Source organism: Sciurus vulgaris (genome assembly GCF_902686455.1).
Source record: "Sciurus vulgaris genome assembly, chromosome: 1".
NCBI lineage: Eukaryota > Metazoa > Chordata > Mammalia > Rodentia > Sciuridae > Sciurus > Sciurus vulgaris.
The window spans coordinates 103,794,492-103,815,968 of record NC_136461.1 but is presented as its reverse complement, the minus strand read 5'-3'; the positions used below and the strand labels follow the sequence as shown (position 1 = coordinate 103,815,968).

The 21,477-nt window shown below is 44.3% G+C and overlaps 1 protein-coding gene across 2 annotated transcripts in view; it reads left to right on the top strand.

The window, feature by feature from the left end:
• TSPAN2 (tetraspanin 2) overlaps positions 1 to 21,477 on the top strand; it is a 43,329-nt gene that overhangs the window by 7,498 nt on the left and 14,354 nt on the right. For both annotated transcript variants that reach the window (XM_079135887.1, XM_079135888.1), the window contains exons 2-3: positions 8,036 to 8,138; positions 21,009 to 21,106. In XM_079135887.1, coding sequence (XP_078992013.1) covers positions 8,036 to 8,138; positions 21,009 to 21,106 — 201 coding nt within the window. The remainder of the gene's footprint in view (positions 1 to 8,035; positions 8,139 to 21,008; positions 21,107 to 21,477) is intronic.

Below are 21,477 nucleotides of genomic sequence, written 5' to 3'. Positions count from 1 at the left end.
TAAGTGCACAGCCTGATTCAATCCAGTTGACTTGAACCCCCGTTTTGACCATGATAACTCCCCTGTGCCCCAGTGCTGTCTGTATAGGTGGATGTGTTTGTTATCCATCTCCAGGCATCAGTTATTCAGTATGAACACTCAGAAGAGGTAAAATTAGAAGTCCAGGTGTCAAATTTTCCAAAACATGTACCAAGCTCCCTCCTCTCCATGGTGATGGTGATTGGAAAAGAATCATCTCGTAAAGAGGGTACAAGGGAATTGAGCAGGGATGACAAAGTCCCCACCCCCACCACAGAGGCAGCATGATGTTGGGGGAGGCTTAGGAAGCTGCTGTCACTCAGCCCCAAAGTCAATTTGTTCCCCCTCCATATGCCAGATTCTGCCTGTGCATCTGTGAATGGGCCATGCTACACCTTCCTGACCTCAAACGGGCTCTCATAAAATGAATGTTAAGAAAAATTGTCTATAGAACACCAGCCTGAGCTTTCATAATTTCTACTAAACTACATCCAAGCTAACATTTTCCTAAATGAAGTGTTTTAGTTATTCCTGAGTTCTACCTGAAATACTTTTTTCTGCTGTTGTTTCTCTGTAACAATTAAAACTGGGTAACTATCATTATTATTGATCAATAGTTAAGAATTCTGTCTGCTCAGAAGTAGTCCCCTCAATCACCTGGAAGAATTTTGTCCAAAACAAATATTAATTAATAACTTTGCTTATATAAAGCTCTATAAAGATGAGATGGCATGTCTATATAGATGAGTGGTCACTTTGGCCCCCAAAATAAATGTGTAATAAAAGGGTGAGCCTAGTATAAGACCCAGATGGATGCTATTAGGAGGCAATGCAGAGAACTTAGAAAAGATCATTTTTGTCTTCTCCACCCATAGTTACTCCTCTAGGTGAGGTAATGCAGACACTTAGTTTAATTCACTTCTGTGGCCTGGTAGATTGGATTTTAGACCTGTGTATAATTGACCTTCACTTGATAAAACCATCTGCTCACCAGATAATTAGCTGGTAGTCTGTGACATTCATTTTGCTATATAGAGAAAACTAAGCAGCCATCAACTTTCTCATAATTCTTGCTGTTTCCTCCACTCCTCCTTTTCCCTGCATTTCCTTTAAGATAAAAGGTGTTAAGTGTAACCACTGCATAAACACATTTTTCGCCATCCAGAAGTAAATTATCTGCTTTATGGTTCACAGCAAACTTTTCACCCCAGCTTATTTTCCTTCCCTGCAGCACTTCTAAACTGCTTCCCTGATAAACTGTTGATCCAGGAAAGTTAACTTTATAAAAACCTCAACAAGCACATGTGTTTGGAACAAATAGCCCAAAGATGAACAGAACACTCCTGATTCGATCAGGTTTTAAATTGGAGCACACTTCTATCAGCACAGAGAATGAATTAAGCATTGATTGATCATGAAGCCATACTCTTACCTGAAAGAAGTCTTTCTTAGCATGAGCCTGTTCTTAACGAAATTCTAAGAAGAAAATAAAAGGGGAAATCTGGCACACTGATACCTTATGGAGCTGCTGTGTATTTCCAGACTGGTTGTGTATTATCAGAGGTTTCTCACCGTCACCTGCCGTCTGGTCCTGCTTCCAGTTCCACTTCACCTGGTCCCGATGTTGAGGCCAGGGCAGCAAGTTCCCTCAGGGACATGTGGTGTAAATGTCATATGACATTCAGCTCTTGTATTTTTCTGATAAAATCCTTGATTTTGAGAAAGTGCCATCTAAATCCTGGTCTTGCTTTCGGTGCATAATAGGATGAAAGTCTTGGGAGCCAGTTTTCCACTTTGAGAAAATTAGTATCATCTTCTAAAGCAAATGTGCTTCTGACATCTGCCTGCTAAAAGGCGGAGGCTGCATTACCCTCATGGCATCATAATGGGGTTTCAATCAGATCAAGTATCTTGAGTGAGTGCTCATTACAATTCTATCTAGGATGATAATTGCCACTGAGAGCAAGTATTAGCTTGAAAGCATTTAATGAAAACCCTAGGATGAAAGTGTCACTTCCAACTCCGTGTGACTTCATCCCAAAGAAGACAGTAACAAATGAACTGGGTGGTATGTATACATGGTGTTCATCCTGGAGAAGCAAGAATACAGGATTGATTTTGTATATTCTTTCATTCTCATGCAGTGGGGTGTGTGTGTGTGTGTGTTGCTGTAACCATTTGCAGTGTTCATTTGCCCCTCCCCTTGCCACTAACAGACATGCATAGACCTACCCTTACATGTCACCTCAGGCTCAGGGAAACAGAACTGATGCTACCTACTCCAATTGTTTTCTTTTTCCATGGGCAACTGTTTTGCTGTGTATATTCAACATTGTGTTGCAGTGTATCTGCAGTGTTTCCCAGGTGCAGGTGAATTTGAAAATAGGCCTTTGTGAAGTCTACCCTTGGAGAGCTGTGAGGGAGGTTGTTCACAATTGCTCCTGTCAACTTGGGATGACATAAGAAAAAAAAAAAAGAAAAGAAAGAAATACCTGGCCCTGGGTTCAATCCCTAGCACTAAAAGAAAAAAAGAAAGACTTGGTGGCTTAAACAACAGAAATGTATGTCTCCCAGTTCTGGAGGTTGAAGTCTGAGGTCAGGGTGGCAGCATAGTCAGGTCTCAATTAGAACACTCTCCCTGGTGTGCTGGTAGTACCTTGTCACTGGATCTTCAATGGCAGAGGGAGGGAAAGCAGGCTTTCTGGTGTCTCTTCTCATGAGGAAACTAGTCCCACCCTCATAGTATCATATGATTCTCTCCCAAAGGCCTCATCTCCAAATACCATCGCACAGGGAGGTAGGGCTGCAATGTGTGGATTGTGGGGTGAGGGGTCACAATTCTGTGTGTAGTGTAGTCTAAATGGTACCTTTTTGTAGGTCTTCTGTTCTTTCATTGACATATGTCCGTTGGGGGCCCATTCTGCAAAGCCAGAGAGAGGGGTTTGTTCTCAGCATCACGGCCCCCATCCCTGTCCTCACAGAAATCAGGCCTTTTTGAAAAAATCACAGAAATATTTAAATAGAAATGGTTACATGTGCTATGAAGGAAGGCAAATAACTAGGCCAGGGTATTCTTCCCCAAATGACAGGAGAGCTGAGCTCTTGAGTGGGTGTCAGTCTGGTGGGGGAGGGAGGAGAGCATTCTGGCTCAGGAAACAGCAAGAGTAGAGGCCTCCAAGTGGAAGAAGGAACTGAAACTGTGGCTAGGGCCTCTGAGGATCATTCTTTGGGTTCCTAGCTAGATGTAAGCATATGTACTGTCTAGAACTTTCTCTGGGGGTGCTTTTGACCCAGAAAGGGGTTTTTCTGCTGGTTTTTTCTGCAAGGGCCAGCAGTACCATGCACTTGCTCTTTGTGATTCAGATTGGCCTGTGTCCAGGAGGGGAAGGCTGGGCAGACAGGAGGAGCCTGGTCCAGGGAGTGGTCTCTGCATTTTTGCATCTCAGCACTACCTGCCTCCAGCTGGACTAACCACAGGGGACCATGTTCATGATTCACAAAATGATTTTTGTTTTTAAGAGAAAAAATTATGTCCTCAGGATAGGACATTTTATCAACAAGCCCAGGAAAGTGAAAATAAATGAAGTAAAATAAAATTGAAATCCATAAGATAAGTTTTGCTTCATGCTAAATGGCTTGCTTTTGTCAGATAGCTGTTATTTACAGGAAACTTTACCCATCCACTTTGCTTCAAAATTCTTTAAATCAGTCTTCATTCCTCTCTTCTGCTTCTTTAGTTTTAGAATACATACTGTCTTCTCTAAAGACATATGCTTACAATTTGCAATTTTGTGTCCTGCAAAAACACTCTGGAATATGGTTAGCTACTGGAATAACATACCCAGGAAAATCTGGTGATTTTTTTATATGTCAGGATCAATGCAAGTAAATCTGGTGTCCCTAAATTCTCATTACTCTGTGTTCCATACAGCCAGAAGAGATGGTCTCTCCAGTGCCCTGAGGGAAGCCTTCAAGCCCCTGTAAACCTAAACTACTAGGCCAAAACTCCCCTATGCCATAATTCTCTCTTCTTTTAATCTTAGTCCATTTTTTGCATTCAGACATATCTGCACCTCAATCAGGGTTAAAACAAAATGACATATATGACATTTTTTTATATGTCGCTTAGGTTTATATGTCACTGTTCCTTTCACTGCCTTCGTCTCACCTTTTTGGTTTTTGTTTGTTTTCTCTCTTTTATGTCTTTTGTCTTTTTAAGTAGTGGGCACACTGTAACCCTCAAACCTTACTTCATCACATTTTTTGTGCCTTGTGCACAACTGGTCTTCAGAAAAGGAGAGTTGACTGAAAAAGTGATGTTATCTGGCAACTTTTTTGTGTGCATTCTAGCAGGCTGGTCCTGTGATTGGATCCTCATCTACAGGAATAGATTTTTTCCTGAACCACCAAATAGCTTTCCATGAGTCCCTGAGAACCTCAGGAGGACTGGTTCTTCCTCACCTCTGAGTCCTAGGCTCCTGGCTCACAGTTATGCTCAATAAGTGATTGTTTTTTAATGATTAACATCATACTGCTGTATGAACAAGTCCATTTCTGCAAAATAATATTTCTGGTTGTAATTCTCCCAAAGGCACAGGGAGCAGTACTGACACTAGAAGCCGGACAGCCCTCAGCAAAGTTCTTCAAATGGTACAGTGAATTCTTTCTGGTCCTCTCAGCTGTCCACATCCACTCTGCTCCCTAGTGTTCTCTCTCCAGTCCTCGCACTCAGGCCTTTATCTTTGACTCCACGCTGCTCTATCTGCCACCATAAAAAGAAGGGTCTCCATCTCTTCTTCACTCAAGGCTCTTGGGCTTCCCAAGATGGTACTAAGCCAGGCAGAACCCATGAGTCATGACTGCCATAGCTCCCTGCTAAAGCGCAGACTCTGGCCTCCCCCAGACCCCTCTCTTTCCCCAACACAGCATCAGGGTAAGGAAATAAAGCCCTTCCCTGTGCTCCTCGCTCCTCTGCCCCGAGCTCTGGCCGCCCTCTAATTCTCTGATCAGTGACTTGACTCACTCTTCAGGGTGTAAATCAAAAGTGAACTTTTGTATATTCTTGCACACCGGTGGTTGTGCTTTGCACGATCCCTTGGCAGTGTGCACACTCTTCCTCAAAGCTCGCTTACTGCATCTTATTGCATTTATTACTTCATACAACTGATCATCTTCCATGTTGAATTGTGATCCCCACCTTTTTTGTTTCCCTGATGCCAAGGGCAATAGCTGACTAGCCTGGATCAGAGTTGATTCCCAATGAATAAACATGCACGGAAGAAAGGGAGGAAGTAAAAGGAGATGAGTATAGGGGCAAACAAAAGGAAGAAAAAGGAGCAGCCTCTCATTCCTTGTTTTAACCCTGATTGAGGTGCAGATATGTCTGAATGCAAAAAATGGACTAAGATTAAAAGAAGAGAGAATTATGGCATAGGGGAGTTTTGGCCTAGTAGTTTAGGATTACAGGGGCTTGACGGCTTCCCTCAGGGCACTGGAGAGACCATCTCTTCTGGCTGTATGGAACACAGAGTAATGAGAATTTAGGGACACCAGATTTACTTGCATTGATCCTGACTGGACTGCAATTGACATGAACTTTTGGGGAGCAATTTCTAGTGTTCAATAGACCAACCTAAGTCCAGTACACACGAAGCATTTCATGAGCCTTGCAGGATCAGTGAGTTCAAAAGGAGCTACGATGTCTCTGCTGTGCCTCTTTCCAAAGCAGTGCCCATTCTGTTTCTTTATCACAACATCTGCCCTGGCCAGCTAGCAGCACACTGGGAGGATTCCCTTCCACACAGTGATGACATTCAGCTAAGCCACAGTTCCTTGAACCAGGAGGAAACCCGTGTGGTTTGGGGGTTGGGGCGTGGATGAGCAAGCGCAGATTTTTTCCCTTTGGCTTTAAATTGCAACCTCTCTTTTAATTTTCCATTATGCATCAAATACATCCGTGCCAGGACTGGACAAATGTATTCCGTCTGGGAGGATGATCCCAGACAGCTATAAATTAGAGTTTGTGTACAGAGATTCCAAAAATGTGGCATCATGGTAGGGTGTCCCTGGGACCAGTCACCTCCTCCATAGTCTGCTTGGTGGCTGCTGGCTTTGGCCTGGTGCCTCTGTCAATAGATTTTGCTTTGTATTTGGAAACTCTTTCCATCAGGTCACTGCAGAGAAGAGGGTGGTAAGGTTGCCTGTCAGATTTTGCTGGGCAACTTTTCCCAGGCAGCCCCCTGGGTGCTTCCAGGGATGGCACATGACTGAGGGCAGCACCCTCTTTTCTACACAGCAACACAAGGTCCCCAAACTGGTTTCCTTCCAAGGTAAAGCACAATGAAAGCAGACTCTCACCATTTTTTTTCTGATTAAAAAACTACTATGTAAAGCTTTTCCAAAACTACATTTTTAAGGTTAAAAGAAAGTCACCTGTAATCTCTCACTTCAATAATAAATATTATAAATATTTTAACATGACTTCTTTCCATGTTTTCAAGCCATGCTACTATTTTTTAAAATGCAGAAATTTTTCAAAGCTTGTTGTGCCTTGTTCCTTTAGCTGCCCCTCACATTATTCAATTAGTGCTTTCCTCTGAGGCTGGAAACTGTTAGTTATTCCACATGGGGAGAGTCCAGCTGGTAAAACTCTGACTCCTCCTCACTAAAGTTGTGCAGTGTTTCTGAAGAAACCCTGGGGAGGAGGGAATTGGCCCTGAGGGGCAGAAGGTGAAGGGGGATAAAGTTTTGATATAAACTCAGCCAGATAACACCAGGTCCTTTACAAGCAGCCCACAAGATAAAGGAACTCGTATGCAAAGGTCTCTGGTGTAACCCTGACTTTGATTTTTCCCTGTTAAACCTCTGCTCTGTGATTTTCATCCTCTATCCTCATGTCACCAGCACCCGGGTGTGCTTTTCTCTGTTCCTGCAGGGGTAGACTCTGAATTGCTTGTCTGGTGATAAGCTGGGGCAGCCCAACAGAGACTGGACAGGGTGGCAGAAGCTTGGAGGCTATTTTTACATCTCTGCTTATTTTCCCATCATGCCTTGTGCCCAGAAGGTGCCCAGTAAATATGTGTTGATTGATTGATACAGTGAAATTTGAGAACACCGGGACAGGAGCCTGCTGGCCTGCAGCAGTGACAGTCCTGCAGTGGCAGAAAGGGCTCTGGCTTTAATGTTGAGCCCCACAGCAACCTTCAGAGGCGGGGGAGGGAGCGGGTGATGACTCTACCAGCTGCCAGCCTGCCCCGCCACCGCCTGCGCCAACCACCCAGCCTCTCCATGAGCCACATAGCACAGACGACGCTGTTTCAGAAAATTATTTTTTCCTCTCTCACTTTCCATAGAAACTCAAAATAGTTACCAAAAAAAAAAAAAAAAAAAAAAAAAAGCCAGGTTCCCTACCTCATTCCCAGGCAGGGGCCCGGAAGTGACCACCACACAGGACTGCAGAAGAGAGGGTTACAGAAGCTCTGAAAGGACATTCTAATTGGAGAGTGCACATCATGAGGTGTGGGTGGGTTTGAAGCTTGGTGCATTTTCTTCTAACTTAGAAAAGTGAGTTCCCCCAGGTCTTGGAGTTCATCTTGCTCTTGGTGACCTGACACCTGAGACCGGGTCACCTCTCACTGTGGTGTGGGTGATGAGGTCCAACAAACCAGCAAAGAACAATATGACAGGGAGCAGATGCTTCCAGGGGGACGTTATTAGAACAGTGTTTCTGAGATGTCCCTCCTATCATGTGTGCCGCATAACCACTGGGAAGCCAGACACCAAGGACTGCCCTGCACTGGGAATCAGCAGAGACTAGTTCACTCATCATTTCCAGGCCCTGAGGGGCTTGAGCACATGTTTCCACCTCTCTGAGCCCCCCTTTCCTCCATTATAAGAGGTGAAGGGTGGACTAGGTGATGTCAAAAGGGGTGACCCCTTGTCTGCGCCTGCACCTGCTGGTGTGTCTGCACACACCCTCTCCCCTTCCATTGTAAATGCAATGTCATTTGCCCTGCAGCTGGCCGGGTCAGCCGTCATTGCTTTTGGACTATGGTTTCGATTTGGAGGCACCATAAAGGATTTGTCGTCGGAGGACAAGTCCCCAGAGTATTTCTACATGGGTGAGTGACTTCAGCTTCCCTAAGCTTTAGCTCAGTTAGGGCAGCTTGGAGACTTAGAGCCTACACTTGGGTTTTGATGGGAAAAAGGGGCGTGGAGGGGCAGGGAAGAGGCAGGAGTCAACATCAGAGACCCTGTGCTCCACCAGGCCTCAGTGATGTGCACAGGGGAGACAGGTGGACGGGACCTTGCTTCAGCTTCTCCCTCAAATGACCATTCCTCCACTCTCCAAAGTGAAGGAAGGCCAGTGCAGCAAGATTGACCTGTTGGGTAAAAGAAAAGAAATCTCAAGGAAATGTAATGAGAATTCATTTCAAAGAGTTAGAAAATTTTCTTTGCCCCTGAGGAAAGTGGGTAAGTGTTATTCACTAGTCCATCCAGGGTGACATGGTGCCCCTACAGAGTCAGAATTTTATTTTGTTATTTTTGTATTTCAAATTGCATGGGAGGAGAGTGTAAATCAAAATGAAGAGAGACATTCAAGGTTTGGAGGTGCTAATTCCAGTCCCACAATGACTAGGGACTGCAGAGAGGAGGGGAGGAAGAAGGGAAGGGATGGAGGGAGGGAATGGGAGGCAGGGGACAAGAGGGCTAGCCCTGGAGGAGAGGCATCAGTGAGAGAGAGGGTCAGTAGCTCTGCCTCTTGCCAGCAGTAGGAAGGGGATGAGGAGCCTGGGTGGGGGCGGGCACAGCCTCCAACAGAGACAGTGAGAAGAGCAGGGCTACACACTGTGGCCATGCACTTAGTTCCCTGTTTCCAGCCTCTGCTGGAGCCATTTCCCATTCTCCAGCTAAGTGGACATGGACTCTAGATTTCAAAAAGTCCAAGCCCATTGCCAGTGTAATTAACCCCCATCACTGACTGACTGTTTTAAGAACCCCACCAACCACAGAGTAAACTTGGATTGCTTTTTGTGACATCTATGCCTGGGGAGAGGGAGGAGACCGTACAGGTCATTGGCTCCACAGCCTAACAAGAGTAGAATCTCTTTCCCTGAATCTCTTTCCAGAGAGAAAGAGCCCAGGCCCCACTCAGAGCCATGGGTGTCCTTATGAAGGACAAATCATGGCTGGGCCACCTCCTCAACCAAACACCTTCCACACACAAAATCCTCCTGTGAGGAGAGCAGCCATATTAATTATGATACTTACAAAGGAAAGTAGCAGAAAATCTACTAAAGATGAATAATAATAAGACCATTCTACATTTCATGAAATCTTACATATAGTTTCGTTTTGTTTTATTTTTTGGTATAATACCCAATAACTTTAGGTAACATTATGAAAAAAAATGCTGCCAGTTTAATTATGATATACTATAAAAGATGAATCCTAATCTCAGAATTGATAAATGCTTTTAAAAAAACTAAAAAATTGATGCAATGTGGTTAAAGAAGTCTGGAGATGGGGAATTTCCAGAATTAGTTCAGGGTTCAGCAAAGTCATCAAGGACCCAAGTCCTTTTTTTCTCTCCATTCTGCCATCCTCTGCACATCCTCAGACATTGCCTTGTGATTCCAAGATAGCTGCAGTGGCTCCAAACATTGTATCCTCAGACAACAACGTCCAAACAAGAAAAACAAAAGCAAGTTTCATTTCATATGGCCCTTTTTAGGAATAAATGAAATCATTTTCAGGAGTCTCCTGAAAACAACATTTCCCCTTGCATCTTATTGGCCAGATTTATACTGTATCTATGCCTAAACCAATCATGGCCAAGAAGAGAATTACTGTGACTGGCTCCCTGATTAATTGATATTCATGTCTGGGCCTGGAGCAGGGCCCAGGTTCCCCAGAAGTCTTCTGACACTTGGACGAGATTGGCATTTTGTTGCAAGGAAAAAGCAAAGGAATCTGCTGAAGACTTAACCCGAAAATGCTCTTTTCTATCCACACAACTCTCAGGTGGTACACACACTTCTGTCAAAGCTAGCAAACATATACTTCAAATATTCTTCCTTAAGGGACTCCTGGCTCTGAAAACTTCTCAAGAAGCATTTTGCTATTCCGGAGAAGCCCTCAAGTGTTCCAAGGACAAGCTTAACCCACCCTTGTTCTGTCGCCTTCAGTAATTGGTGAGCCCACACCAGGGTCACCAGGATCAAGCAGAGGACAGAGTGGGGAAGAAATGAATTTTCCCTCACTGTTTTAGTAGCCTTTGTGCTACTGTGAGAAATATATCTGACAAGTACAACTTAGAGGAGGAAAAGTTTATTTTGGCTCACAGTTTCAAAAATTTAGTTCATGGTCAGCTGACTCTATGGCTTGGGGCCCAAGATGAGGCAGAACATCATGGCAGAAGGGCTTGCAGAGAAAGCAGCTCAGAATATGACAGCCAGGAAGCAGAGAGACCGCTGCTCATCAGGGACAAAGTGTAAATCCCAAAGGCACACCCCTAGTGATCTACTTCCTCCATCCACACCCTCCCTGCCTTCAGTTACCACAGTTAATCCATTCATGTGAATTAATCTACTGATTAGTTTATACCTCTCATAATCTAATTTCACCTCTGAACATTCTTGCATTGTCTCACACGTGAGCTTTTGGGGGATACCTTATATCTAAACCATAACACTCATGTTGCTGATATTCTAGAAGCTACCAATCGCATAGCATTCCCCACAATTTTGAATTCAGTTTTAACAAAATTCCACTCAATCCCATGTTAAATAGGCTTCTTGCCTCTCCAGACATAGGGAGAGGAAGTCATCAATAATCAAGAGCAAATAACAGTCATAAGCATATGGTAGGCACTGCGTGAGTGGTACCTAACCACTAAATCAAGGAGAGAGGCTGGTGGGAAACCCCAGGTGGAGGCTGCTCCCGTGAGACTCCCAAGGACAGGTAGTTTGGGATAGATTGAGTTAGGGAAGGCTTTTTATTCATGGCTCTGAATTGGGATTTGGCAAATACAGAGCAGGCAGCCACCATCTTTTACCTCGTCTATGGGGAATATGGCTGATTGTTCAGGGCAATGGGGAGGAGTTCACCCTTAGTTAGAAGGAACACTTGAGAAGACACCAACCAGTTCAGTTCCATTCACAAAGTCTCCTTCCAGTTGTTTGGCAATAATTAAATGCCAGCCCCCTACTCACCCTCACTGCCAAGTTTGCAGGTAAAGGATTTCAAGCTCTAAAACATACTTTAAGATAAAACTGTACATTTTTTTAGCAACAGTAAAGAAATGTACTTTTTCTGAGATAGAACTGGACATTTTTAGCAATAGTGAAGAAACCCCATTTTAAAAGACCATGTACTATATCCCTCTCAATGATAAGTATCTATTTATTTTTTAAAATCTTTCCATGATTATTTTAATTTTTTGGATTTGACTAAATATTTGGTTTTATGTGAACATAGTTATGTATTCCAGTAATCTATATTCCCATTTTTTTGTAGATTCCTTCATTTGAGAAAAAAATATATAACCTAAATATAATCCTCCAGCCAACATTATAGGCTCAGAAGTTGGGCATCACACACAAAAATATAAGAATGCTATAACTGCCTCCACATGACTTGCAGTGTATTTGAAAAGACTCATAGTCTTAACAACTTAAATTTAAGTTAGTGTGTTACTAGGTACTGACTAAGTAGTATTTGCAGTGGGAGCATCAAAGGTCCTTGTAAACTGGTAAAGCAAAAAGGATTTGAGTTAGATTTTGAAAACTAGACTAGAGAGGAGGAAGTATGGGGACTGCAAAGGCTGAGGGTCAAGAACACACAAGGTTTGTGTCCAGACCAGTGATGAGTAAGCCCAGACTGCAGGAAGGATCTTTCAGGAGTGAGGAGTGGGGCATGGTGGGAAGGAAGAGTACTTACTTGGAGAAGGAAGGAAAACAGGTATAAAGGGCCTTGAATGTCATGGTTAATTTGGTAAGCAATAGATAATATGGGGCTTGGCACCTGGTGGGACCTGCGCTGCATTCTAAAGGAATTGTTCTGGCAACAGAGGAATAAGAGGGGAGGCACAAAACAAACAAACAAACAAAAAAAGGTAGATTATTGATATAGTCAGGCTGGAAGAAATAGGGGTATAACCCATAGTGGTTGCAATGAGAATTATAAAGAAAAACAGGAAGATAAGAAGCATTGTCCACAACGAAACCTAACTAATCAAACTCAGGAACAGAAGGATTCCAAATGGCACAAGATATCAGTGATAGAAAGAGCCAAGCCTGGCAGTGATGATTCATGATCTTTAGGTGAGTTACTGAAGACAGATGCCTCTGTGCAATCAGCAAGGGAATGGAAGTCAGCCCCCAAGCAGCCTCTCTGTATTGCTTCAGAAACAAAGTACTACAGCAATTTCACAGGTACAGATTTGGATTCAACATAAGAAAATCTTTTTAATGATAGGATAACTCAAAAAAGTTGAACAGACTCCCACAGAAGAAAATGAACTGTCCTTTATGTTGGTATTTTACCATTACTGTGACAAAAATCAGAATTGGGTGTTTTATTACTCCAGGAGATTTTTGTGTTAAGCAGAAGGGTGAACTCGCTCTACAAAACGTTCCTGATTCGGCTTTCTAACCTAAACCAGAGCAGTTTGCATACTGCCTGAGATATGAGAGAGTTATCAGGTCATATCTGCATGGGCTTATCTGACTAGACTCTTCTATGTCAAGTCAAGAGACCTCCTCCAATTGACTTGAGTAAAATAGAAATTTTACTCACATAATATATGTCCAGGATTAGTATTGGTCCCAGGGACTGAGATGGTGTACAGAATCCAGCCTGTGGCCACATGTTGGCTGTTTCCCTCTGGCAACACTCTTAGGCAGTTTCCTCTTCACGTGATAAAATGGCTGCCAGTGGCTCTAGGCTCCAACTCCAGAGTAACCCCAGTAGAAGAACACACTTCTTTTATTCCATAAGTTCCACCTGAAGTCCCCAACCTAACCTCACTGACCATATTGGGTGTAGTACCCATCCCCAAACCAGTCATTATGGCCAGCTGTTGGCATAAGCCTGGGCTTCATGCCCACCTTGAAACTTGGGGTGAGTTGGCACTCTCAAGCCTCATGGATTGAGAATAGAGGAGATTCATTTATCTAAGTAGAGAAAAGGAACTGGATTCTTGGCAAGGAAAATAGTGCAAAAGTGGATTCTGAATGCTTCTTGTTTGTCCTTGGGGTACAGGCCTTGAATGTGGGTTTACCTACCCTGATTTTTCCTCTAGGTCATCCCGGAGCAGCTGGTGGTGAGGATGCTCACGGTCAGTGCTCAGAGGTTGGGGAAGTAGTCATCATAGAAACTTAGCACTAGGCAGAATAAAGAAACTGGGGAGCAGAGGGTTAAACAGCAGGGGCTGGCAGTCAGTCATAGTTTCCCAGCTCTTCCTGGTGGGACTCAACACAAATCCCAAGTCTGCAGATACCTAGGCCTATGCCTGCTCATTTTTGCCTCCCTGGATGGTGTCAACGAAAAACACTTGTGAAGTTGGGACCTTTTCTCTACTTCAGATATTTCATATAAATAAGAAGAGCAATATACATGTTTGTAGAAATTGATATTTTTCTCAATAAATAATTTTCCAAATAAAAACAATACCTTCTCTCTAGCAACAAAACAAGAAGAAATATATACCAGGGTACCATTTATGCTACCTCATAGTGTACAATATGAGGTAAAAAGAATTTAAAAAAGAAACAGACCCAGTTTGGTGGTTTTATCTACTGGGTTTTTTTCCCCCTTTTTTTGCAGAGTAGGTTCCAAAGCAATCAGCTCATTAAACTCTTATGACCCCTTTGCTAAAGAGTATTCTAAACAGACATGGCACAATTAAGTGGTTCTTCAAGAAACAAGTCTTTAGATGGACTCAGTGGCATATACCTATAGCCCCAGCTACTTGTGAAGCTGAGGTAGAGGATCACAAGTTCAAGGCCAGCCTCAGCAATCTTGCAAGATCCCATCTCAAGGAAAAAAAAGAGAGAAAGAGAGAGAGAGAGAGAGAGAGAGAGAGAGAGAGAACTACACTTCCAGCCTCAAGTCCTGCTCTGAAAGGGACCCTGGGGAAGGTATGTTGTTTAACTCCCTGCTTCTGGACAGATGGCTGTTAAGCTCTGGTAAAACTGTCCCATCTTCAGCAGATGCTTTTCTTTCTGACATCCTTGGTTCTCCCTCCTTGGTAATGGAGTTTCCCTTCCTGCGGTAAAGATCCAGATACCACTTCCAAGCCTGGAAGAGTGACAGATCCTAGGCCAAGACAGGAGGACCCAGCTGTGGAAATGAGGACAGTAGGAGAGGATAGTCAGACTGACTGCCGCCTGCTGAGATCTCTTGAGGCCCTCTGGGGCCAGGCTGAGGCTGGGAGTCTGATCCATGGTATCCCTGATTGCTGAGGTGAGGGAGGGAAATCCTGGCAAAAGAGGACCTGGCAGTAAGAAGCCTTGGGTTACCAGGGATTCCGAGACCTTCTCCCCTCTAGCCTCTTTCAGTGAACTCTTAGGAGAAGACCCCCATCTTCCAATTTCCAACAACCTGCCCCTGATATGTCCTGTTGCTGTCCCTCTCTGGCCTGCCTTTTGGACAGAAAGACACTCCAGGGTCTTCTTTCTAGGAGTGCAGAGTGGGGAGAGATCCCCTCAGCCCTCAGGAGGCTGGAGGGCCCGTGTTCTGGAGCGCATGAGGTCATGTCTGCAAGCAGAGGATGTGAGCAGCTTTCTCCATGGAAGGGTTGCCCACACAAACAGGAGCCACTTGGCTCTCCAGGGTCACAGCCTGGCTGCAGCTGTCTCTCCCTGTCGAATTCAGAGTCCTGGAGCCTGGCTTTGATTGTGGCTGGAGGTTATGTGTAAGGAAAGTGTTCCAATGCTGAACATTAAGGGCTGGCTTGCCTTTTTAAAAATTCTGACTCATTCTGGTAATATTTTTTAACTTCTTGGTTTTCATTTGTACCTGACAGTCTCAGTAGCTGGATAACAGAAAGGTGCTATAGTTTATAGCATTGAGATCCTTTCTCCATGTACTTAACAACAAGTTGGAATAGATAATCATTTTCATATTGAAGATAACAAAATTGAAGAATAAGAGAACTTACCTACAAGCAAGGATGCCAGCCCTGTTCTTTCAGAGGAAAATTCAGGAATCATCAATTCTAGACACCTCAAGTACTTTTCTCAAGAAAAATGCTTCTTCCATATTTAAAAAAAAAATTTTTTTTAGTGGTCAATGGACATTTATTTTATTTATTTTCTATATGTGGTGCTGAGAATTGAACCCAGTGCCTCACACATGTTACACAAGTGCTCTACCACTGAGCTACAACCCTAGCCCCCTGCTTCTTCCATTTTTAAATGGCCATATTTCTAGCTAAGAGAGTCACTGTTCTTCTGAGTTCCTATTGAAAGTGTGGCATGACAGTTAAGGGTTTGTACCTTGGCTCAGTTCCAGTTTAACCCCTCATTAGCAATGCAGTCTTAGGTAAAGTACTTAATTCTCTGTGTCTCCAAGTACTCCTCCGTGAAATTTGAACATGCTTAAGTGCTGTACCTGTTTCCAAGTGAGTTCTCAGTACATGCTGGCTTTTGCTATTACCGTCACAAGGGCATGCCGAGGAAGGATTTGTCTGCAATGCATGATGACACAGGAGAATAGGAAGAAGAGATAAAGGAGAGACTAGTTGATAGCATTGAACTGCTCAGCCTGCAGGTTTTTGAGATGATGTCTGTCAAGTTAACAGTATAGATGCCACTCAGAGCAGGCTGGCCACCAGGAAGTGGTACTTACTACCAATAGTGTTGAGTGACTGCATGACTGAGACATGTTAAGCACTGAGAATAAAACTCAGTAGCTGATAGCTACTGGTGTTATTTAGAGAGCACTAAGTCCTCCCTTTCCCATGAACAAAGTCCCGTCTAACACTCTGGATATTTATTTAAAGCCAGCCTTCCAGAACTGTAGGTTCTATAGATTCAGCCAACCACAGATCAAAAAGATTCTGAAAAAAAAAAAAAATCTACATACTGAATATGTAGATACTTTTCTTGTGATTATTCCCTAAACAATATAGTATAACAACTATTTATATAGCCTTTACATTGCACTAAATACTATAAGTAATCTAGAAATGATTTAAAGCATATGGAAGATTATATGCAAATATTACACCATTTTACAAAAGGGACTTTGATATCGAAGGAGGTCCTGGAAGCAACCCCCCAGGGATACTGAGGGCTATTGGAATTATATGCATTCAGGAGAAGGAGAGAAGGAGAGAGAGTTTTTATGCAGAAACATAAAAAATTTTTCAGATGAAAAATGGTCATTAGCAAGTTATGTGAAACTATCTGCTGCCAAAAGACACTGAAGCTGATGATTATGCCAATATCCAGTCCCTACAAAGAGAGGGCCATTTTAAAATGAGTTTATGCCAACAGGACTTTATGAAGCCTTCCCCTTTCTGTGTTAACTGAAGTGATGCTACTTGCTTTAAAAGAAGTATCCAAAATCTGAGAAAGAAGCAATAGAATTGTCAGGGAGAAAGATGTTCAGAAAAAGCTCTTGTTGGAAGCCTGTCACTAGAGATCACTGGCATCACAACACCCAGCTATTAGTGATAGAATGAAATTTCAAAGTGTGTGTGTGTGTGTGTGTGTGTGTGTGTGTGTTTTCCAAGTGTTTCCTCTTTTTAAATCAAGAGAAATAGGGCTTGGAAAGCATGAGGGATTTGGGAAATAGGTCATGCGTCTGTCACACGTGCTGTAGGAAGAAGAGGGCTCTGTAGAAACCATGTTGGAATTAAAATATGCTGCAAATTAACTTATACATCCAGCAGCTATTTTTTGAGGAGGAGGCCATAGAAAGATAAGGTATCCTTGGAAGTCATAGGTGGCCTTATGTTGTGCAGAATATTACAACCAGATTTGGAACAGAATTCAGAAGGCCCAAGAAATTTGCCACTTGCAGGGTTTCTTCTGATTTCCCTCCAGCTCCACAAGCAATGCTCACTGGGAAGGGGGAGTCACAACAATGCACTACTACATGAGTAGAGGCTGGCTGGAAAGAGGCCTCAGGAGTGGGAGGTTCTAGGGCAGTTGCAGGTTGGTTTTGCTGTGAGCTCTGAGATTCTCAGAGCCTAAGCATGGACTACTGTTGGAGTCAGCATACGGGGTTTTATGGTAACAGAGATTGAACCTAGGAGCACTTAATCACTGAGTCACATTCCCAGCCCTTTTCATTTTTTATTTTGAGACAGGATCTCACTAAGTTGCTTAGGGCCTCACTTAATTGCTGAGGCTAGCCTTGAATTTGCAATCCTCCTGCCTCAGCCTCCCCAGCTGCAGGAATTACTGACATGCACCACCACACCTGGCCAAACTATGTTCTCGGAGAGCTCATTGTTTTGTAAACATAAGGATCACTGCCAGAGAGATCAAGCTGTCTGTGCACAATGTGGAGCAACTCTTCCTCCTCAGACCTTGGGCCTCTGCCCACTGAGCCCCAGCCTCTGTAGGAGCACCCTTCTTTCCTACATTCCAGTGGTATGAAGACTCCACTCTCATTTGCCTGACCTTGGAGAGTCTGGCCCTATGTTGGCTTCATGGATATTTGCTGAGATGGGTTCCTAAGCAAAGATGGGAGATGAGGCAGCCCAGTTCAGCACTTCCAAACTGACTTACTCTCTTGATCCACTTCAAATATTTAGCATATTCTAGATAGAATGAATAAGGTTTGTTCGTAGACTTACAATCTACAGAGAGACAAATACGGAAATCTGCAAAGGCCCAAATGAGAAAAGAGCAAGGCAGGGTCAGACCACAGTGATTTCCATATGGCTGGAGTGCAGGATGGATGAGGATTTAGGAGGGCTGGTCCTTAGGCTGTGACTCCACGCAGAGTCTGCAGATGGTCATGTCGCAGTTGTAGCAATAACAATGGGGGGAACATTTTAAGCAAGAATTCAATAGAGTAAGATGGTCCACCTGTGAGACATTCTGGGAGGGAGTTGAATATGGTGTCACTGCTGCTGCCCTTCATTCAACCCGTTTCCCTGAGAAGTATGGGGTGGGAAGTCAGGTCTCCAGGCGTACAGCATCTCGTCCTGCTGATCCCCATTTGTAAAACGAATGCTCGTCTTACCTAACCAGGTTGTTTTGAGGAAGCATGAGATGATTGAAGTGAAATTGCTTTGAAAAATGAAAACATTATTAAAAACAATAAGGTTTTTAGGCATTGCAGCCAACAGTACCATTAGTTGTAATATGCTATCATTTCCCTTGTTAACACGTCCACTCCCCATTAAATATCCTTTAGAGAAAAGAGAACAGGAGGAAGTGGCAGAACTGGAGCAGCAGGAAGCTTGAACCTCCCTCAGGACTGCAAAGTAGCCACCCTGAGAAGGACCCTGAGTAAGGCAGGGCGGCGCAGGAAGCAGAGCAGCGTCGCCTGCGGCTCCATCCGAGTCTGTGAACAGATAGGCCTGCCCACAAACCACTTTCAGCAACGCAGAGGAGCCCCAGGAAGCGCCTGAAAGGCAGGCTCAGGGGTTCCCCACCGAGGCGTGACACCAGCCCCCACCTCCAGTAAATGGGAGTGGTTTCTAGGTGACTCATCTGAGTAAAATGCAGAAAAGAAAATAGAGGCTATTAGGATTATTCCAAGTCAGCCAAGTACCAGGTCTCATTGTGTTCCACCTTATCTCGGGATCAGAGAAGGAAATCAGGGAAGGCTTGGCTGAAGTTCTCTCAGAGAGCATGTCTGCCCTTTTCTTTCCCTGTGCGAACAACTCTCCTGGAGCTTGACTTAGGTAGGAAGTAGAGTCACCACCCGAATTAAAGTTGCTGCTCTTTCTAGAGAGGCAGGATGGAGTCCTGGCAAGGAGCTGGCTTTCAAGGCCCACTCTGCCAAATAACCAGCTGGTGAGTTTGGGCAAATGGCTTAATTTTGGGGGGCCCAGGACTCTCTGACTAAAGAATGGAGGTAATAAGAGTTCTGCTTCACAGGGCTGCCCTGAAGGTTACATTTATAAATCAACACTAGTTTAGATCAGTACCAGAAAAAATGAGCCCTCATAGGTGTAGCCAATGTCATATTAATAATATTGTTGTGTATGACCTTGTCTCTCGCCCTCGTTGGCTGTTTTTATCAAACAACCTCCTTTGCCCAATGTCTACAGTATTGCCCACTAATGGAGAAAATTCACATAAAACCTATATTTTATTGCTGTGTCCTCTGCTCCTGTCCTTGACCAAAAGCCCCCTCTGTGCCTGAGCAGCTCCCACTCAGTGCCTGGGCAGCTGCTCTTCCCACCCAAACACTGGGCTTTAGACCCTCAGATGGAGACAGACATCAAGTCTCTAGTGCAAGAGGCCCAGGGGCTCAGGAGATTGGCCTTGGTTGTGTCCCAGCCCTGGCACCAGCTCCTGACCACGGTGTCAGGGATCTCTTGTGGATGGTAGAACTCTCCTTGTTGCTGAAAGCTCCGTCCTTGTTCCCGATGCCAATCCAATAACAAGAACACAGTTTTGAGAAAAAGGAAGAAGGTGATTTATTGCTCTGCTAGCAAAGAAGACATACAGGGGACTCCTGTCCTGGAGGCTGTGATTCTGCCCCTCAGCAGGAACTGGGGGCTTTTAAAAAGATAACTCAAAGGCTACATTCCATGTACTCTCTGTTGGAGTTATAATTCACTTGTTAATTTGAGAGAGAGTCATTTCTGAGATCTTCTGGTGCCATCCCCAAAGTCTGCACTACTTTATTCCTGTGGTGGGTATGTGCTCAAGGACAGAGAACTCTGCTTAGGATGGGGAAGAAAGGTAATCCTGTTTCCCCTGAGATTAGGGATGGGGAGAGATGAAGGAGAAGCAGGGAGAGAGGAAGAGAAAGAAGCATGTCCTTTTAAAACATAAGCTGTAGTGGCAGAGCAGCAAGGGCTTTATTCAAAGCGAAAGTGGACCATGTTATATCCTGTGCAAAGGTATAGGAATCTGAAGTGCAGTGCCTGGCCTGAAGAGGCATGTTATGATGATCCAGGATGTGAGCTCTGGGAGTTGGGCAGCTGTGGCTTCCACCCCTTGCTGGCTGTGTGCCCTTGAGCAGGTTCCTTTACCTCCTTAACGTGGGCTTTCTTCTATGAACTGGGGGTAACAGTTGAATGAAGGATATGGAAAATGACAACACCCAAGACAGTATGACCCAGGAGGAGGAAGGGAAGAAGAGGGCAAACATTCATCCCTTCCCAGTGACAATGGGTGCTGAAGGGAGGAGTGGACGCTGAGCGCTGGGCCCTGGACTTTCACCCTTTCCCATTGCCGATAAGTCCTGGAAGGAGAAAAGCAAATAGTAAAGCTCTGGGTAACAGTGGACCCGGAGGAGGGGAGATAAACAATGAACAACAGGCTCTGAGCTTTCAACAATAAGTTTTGGGCTTTTTACAACTTTTTTCTTGACTACCCAAACTGACACATTCTGTTTCAGTCCCCAATGACTAAGCCACCCTCATCGTAAACTATAAAACACAGACCCCTTCTGTAACCAGGGGACCATTTTCTACCTAGAAAGTGAGCCCTTCCAATGCTTGACTCCGCTGCTGAATGAAAGGCAGTGCTGACCCATGAAGTCTGCTCCTGTCCTGGTTATTTGTGCTTTCGTTATGGTGCCGAAACTGTTTTGGATATTTTTGTTTATAATAGTAGCCTCTACCTCAGAGGATCACAGCATACTGCCAAGGCACATGGCCTGCTCAGCAAGTATTCAGCGGGTGTTGCTCATTACAGTATTGACAACCAAATACTCTGGGGTGCCTGGAATCTGGAGCCCAGTTTGTGGTGGGGAGGTCATTCTGTTTGCTCTGGCCCTCGGGCTAGAGAGCCAGGCACTTCGCTCAGCCTGGCTCTGAATAGTCTCCCTTGACCTCTTGCCCACAGGGCTCTATGTGCTGGTTGGAGCTGGGGCCCTGATGATGGCCGTGGGGTTCTTTGGGTGCTGTGGAGCCATGCGGGAGTCACAGTGTGTGCTCGGATCAGTAAGTGGGGCACAGGGGGGTGGGGGTGGGGACACTGGTCTGAAGGGAGTCAGAATGCCTGGCCTGTAGCCCCGGCTCCCCCAGGATTCAATGAGCCCTTGACTCTCACTTCTCTTCCTCAATCTGGAGTTTCTCTGTCTCTTGCATAAGAATAATATTATCTTTGTTCCTGCCTCATATGGAAACTGTGAAAAAAATGAGGTCATTAGTGTAAAGAAAAGTGCATAGTAATTGTATGGGACGATTATGATTGTTTTTTAAAAATAATATTTCACTGTGGGTGAGGCAGCTAAAAGATTCCTATAGGCAGGAAAGTGCTGTAATCTGCAAGAAGAGCATTTCTGGTTAAGATCAATAACTTAACCAAACAT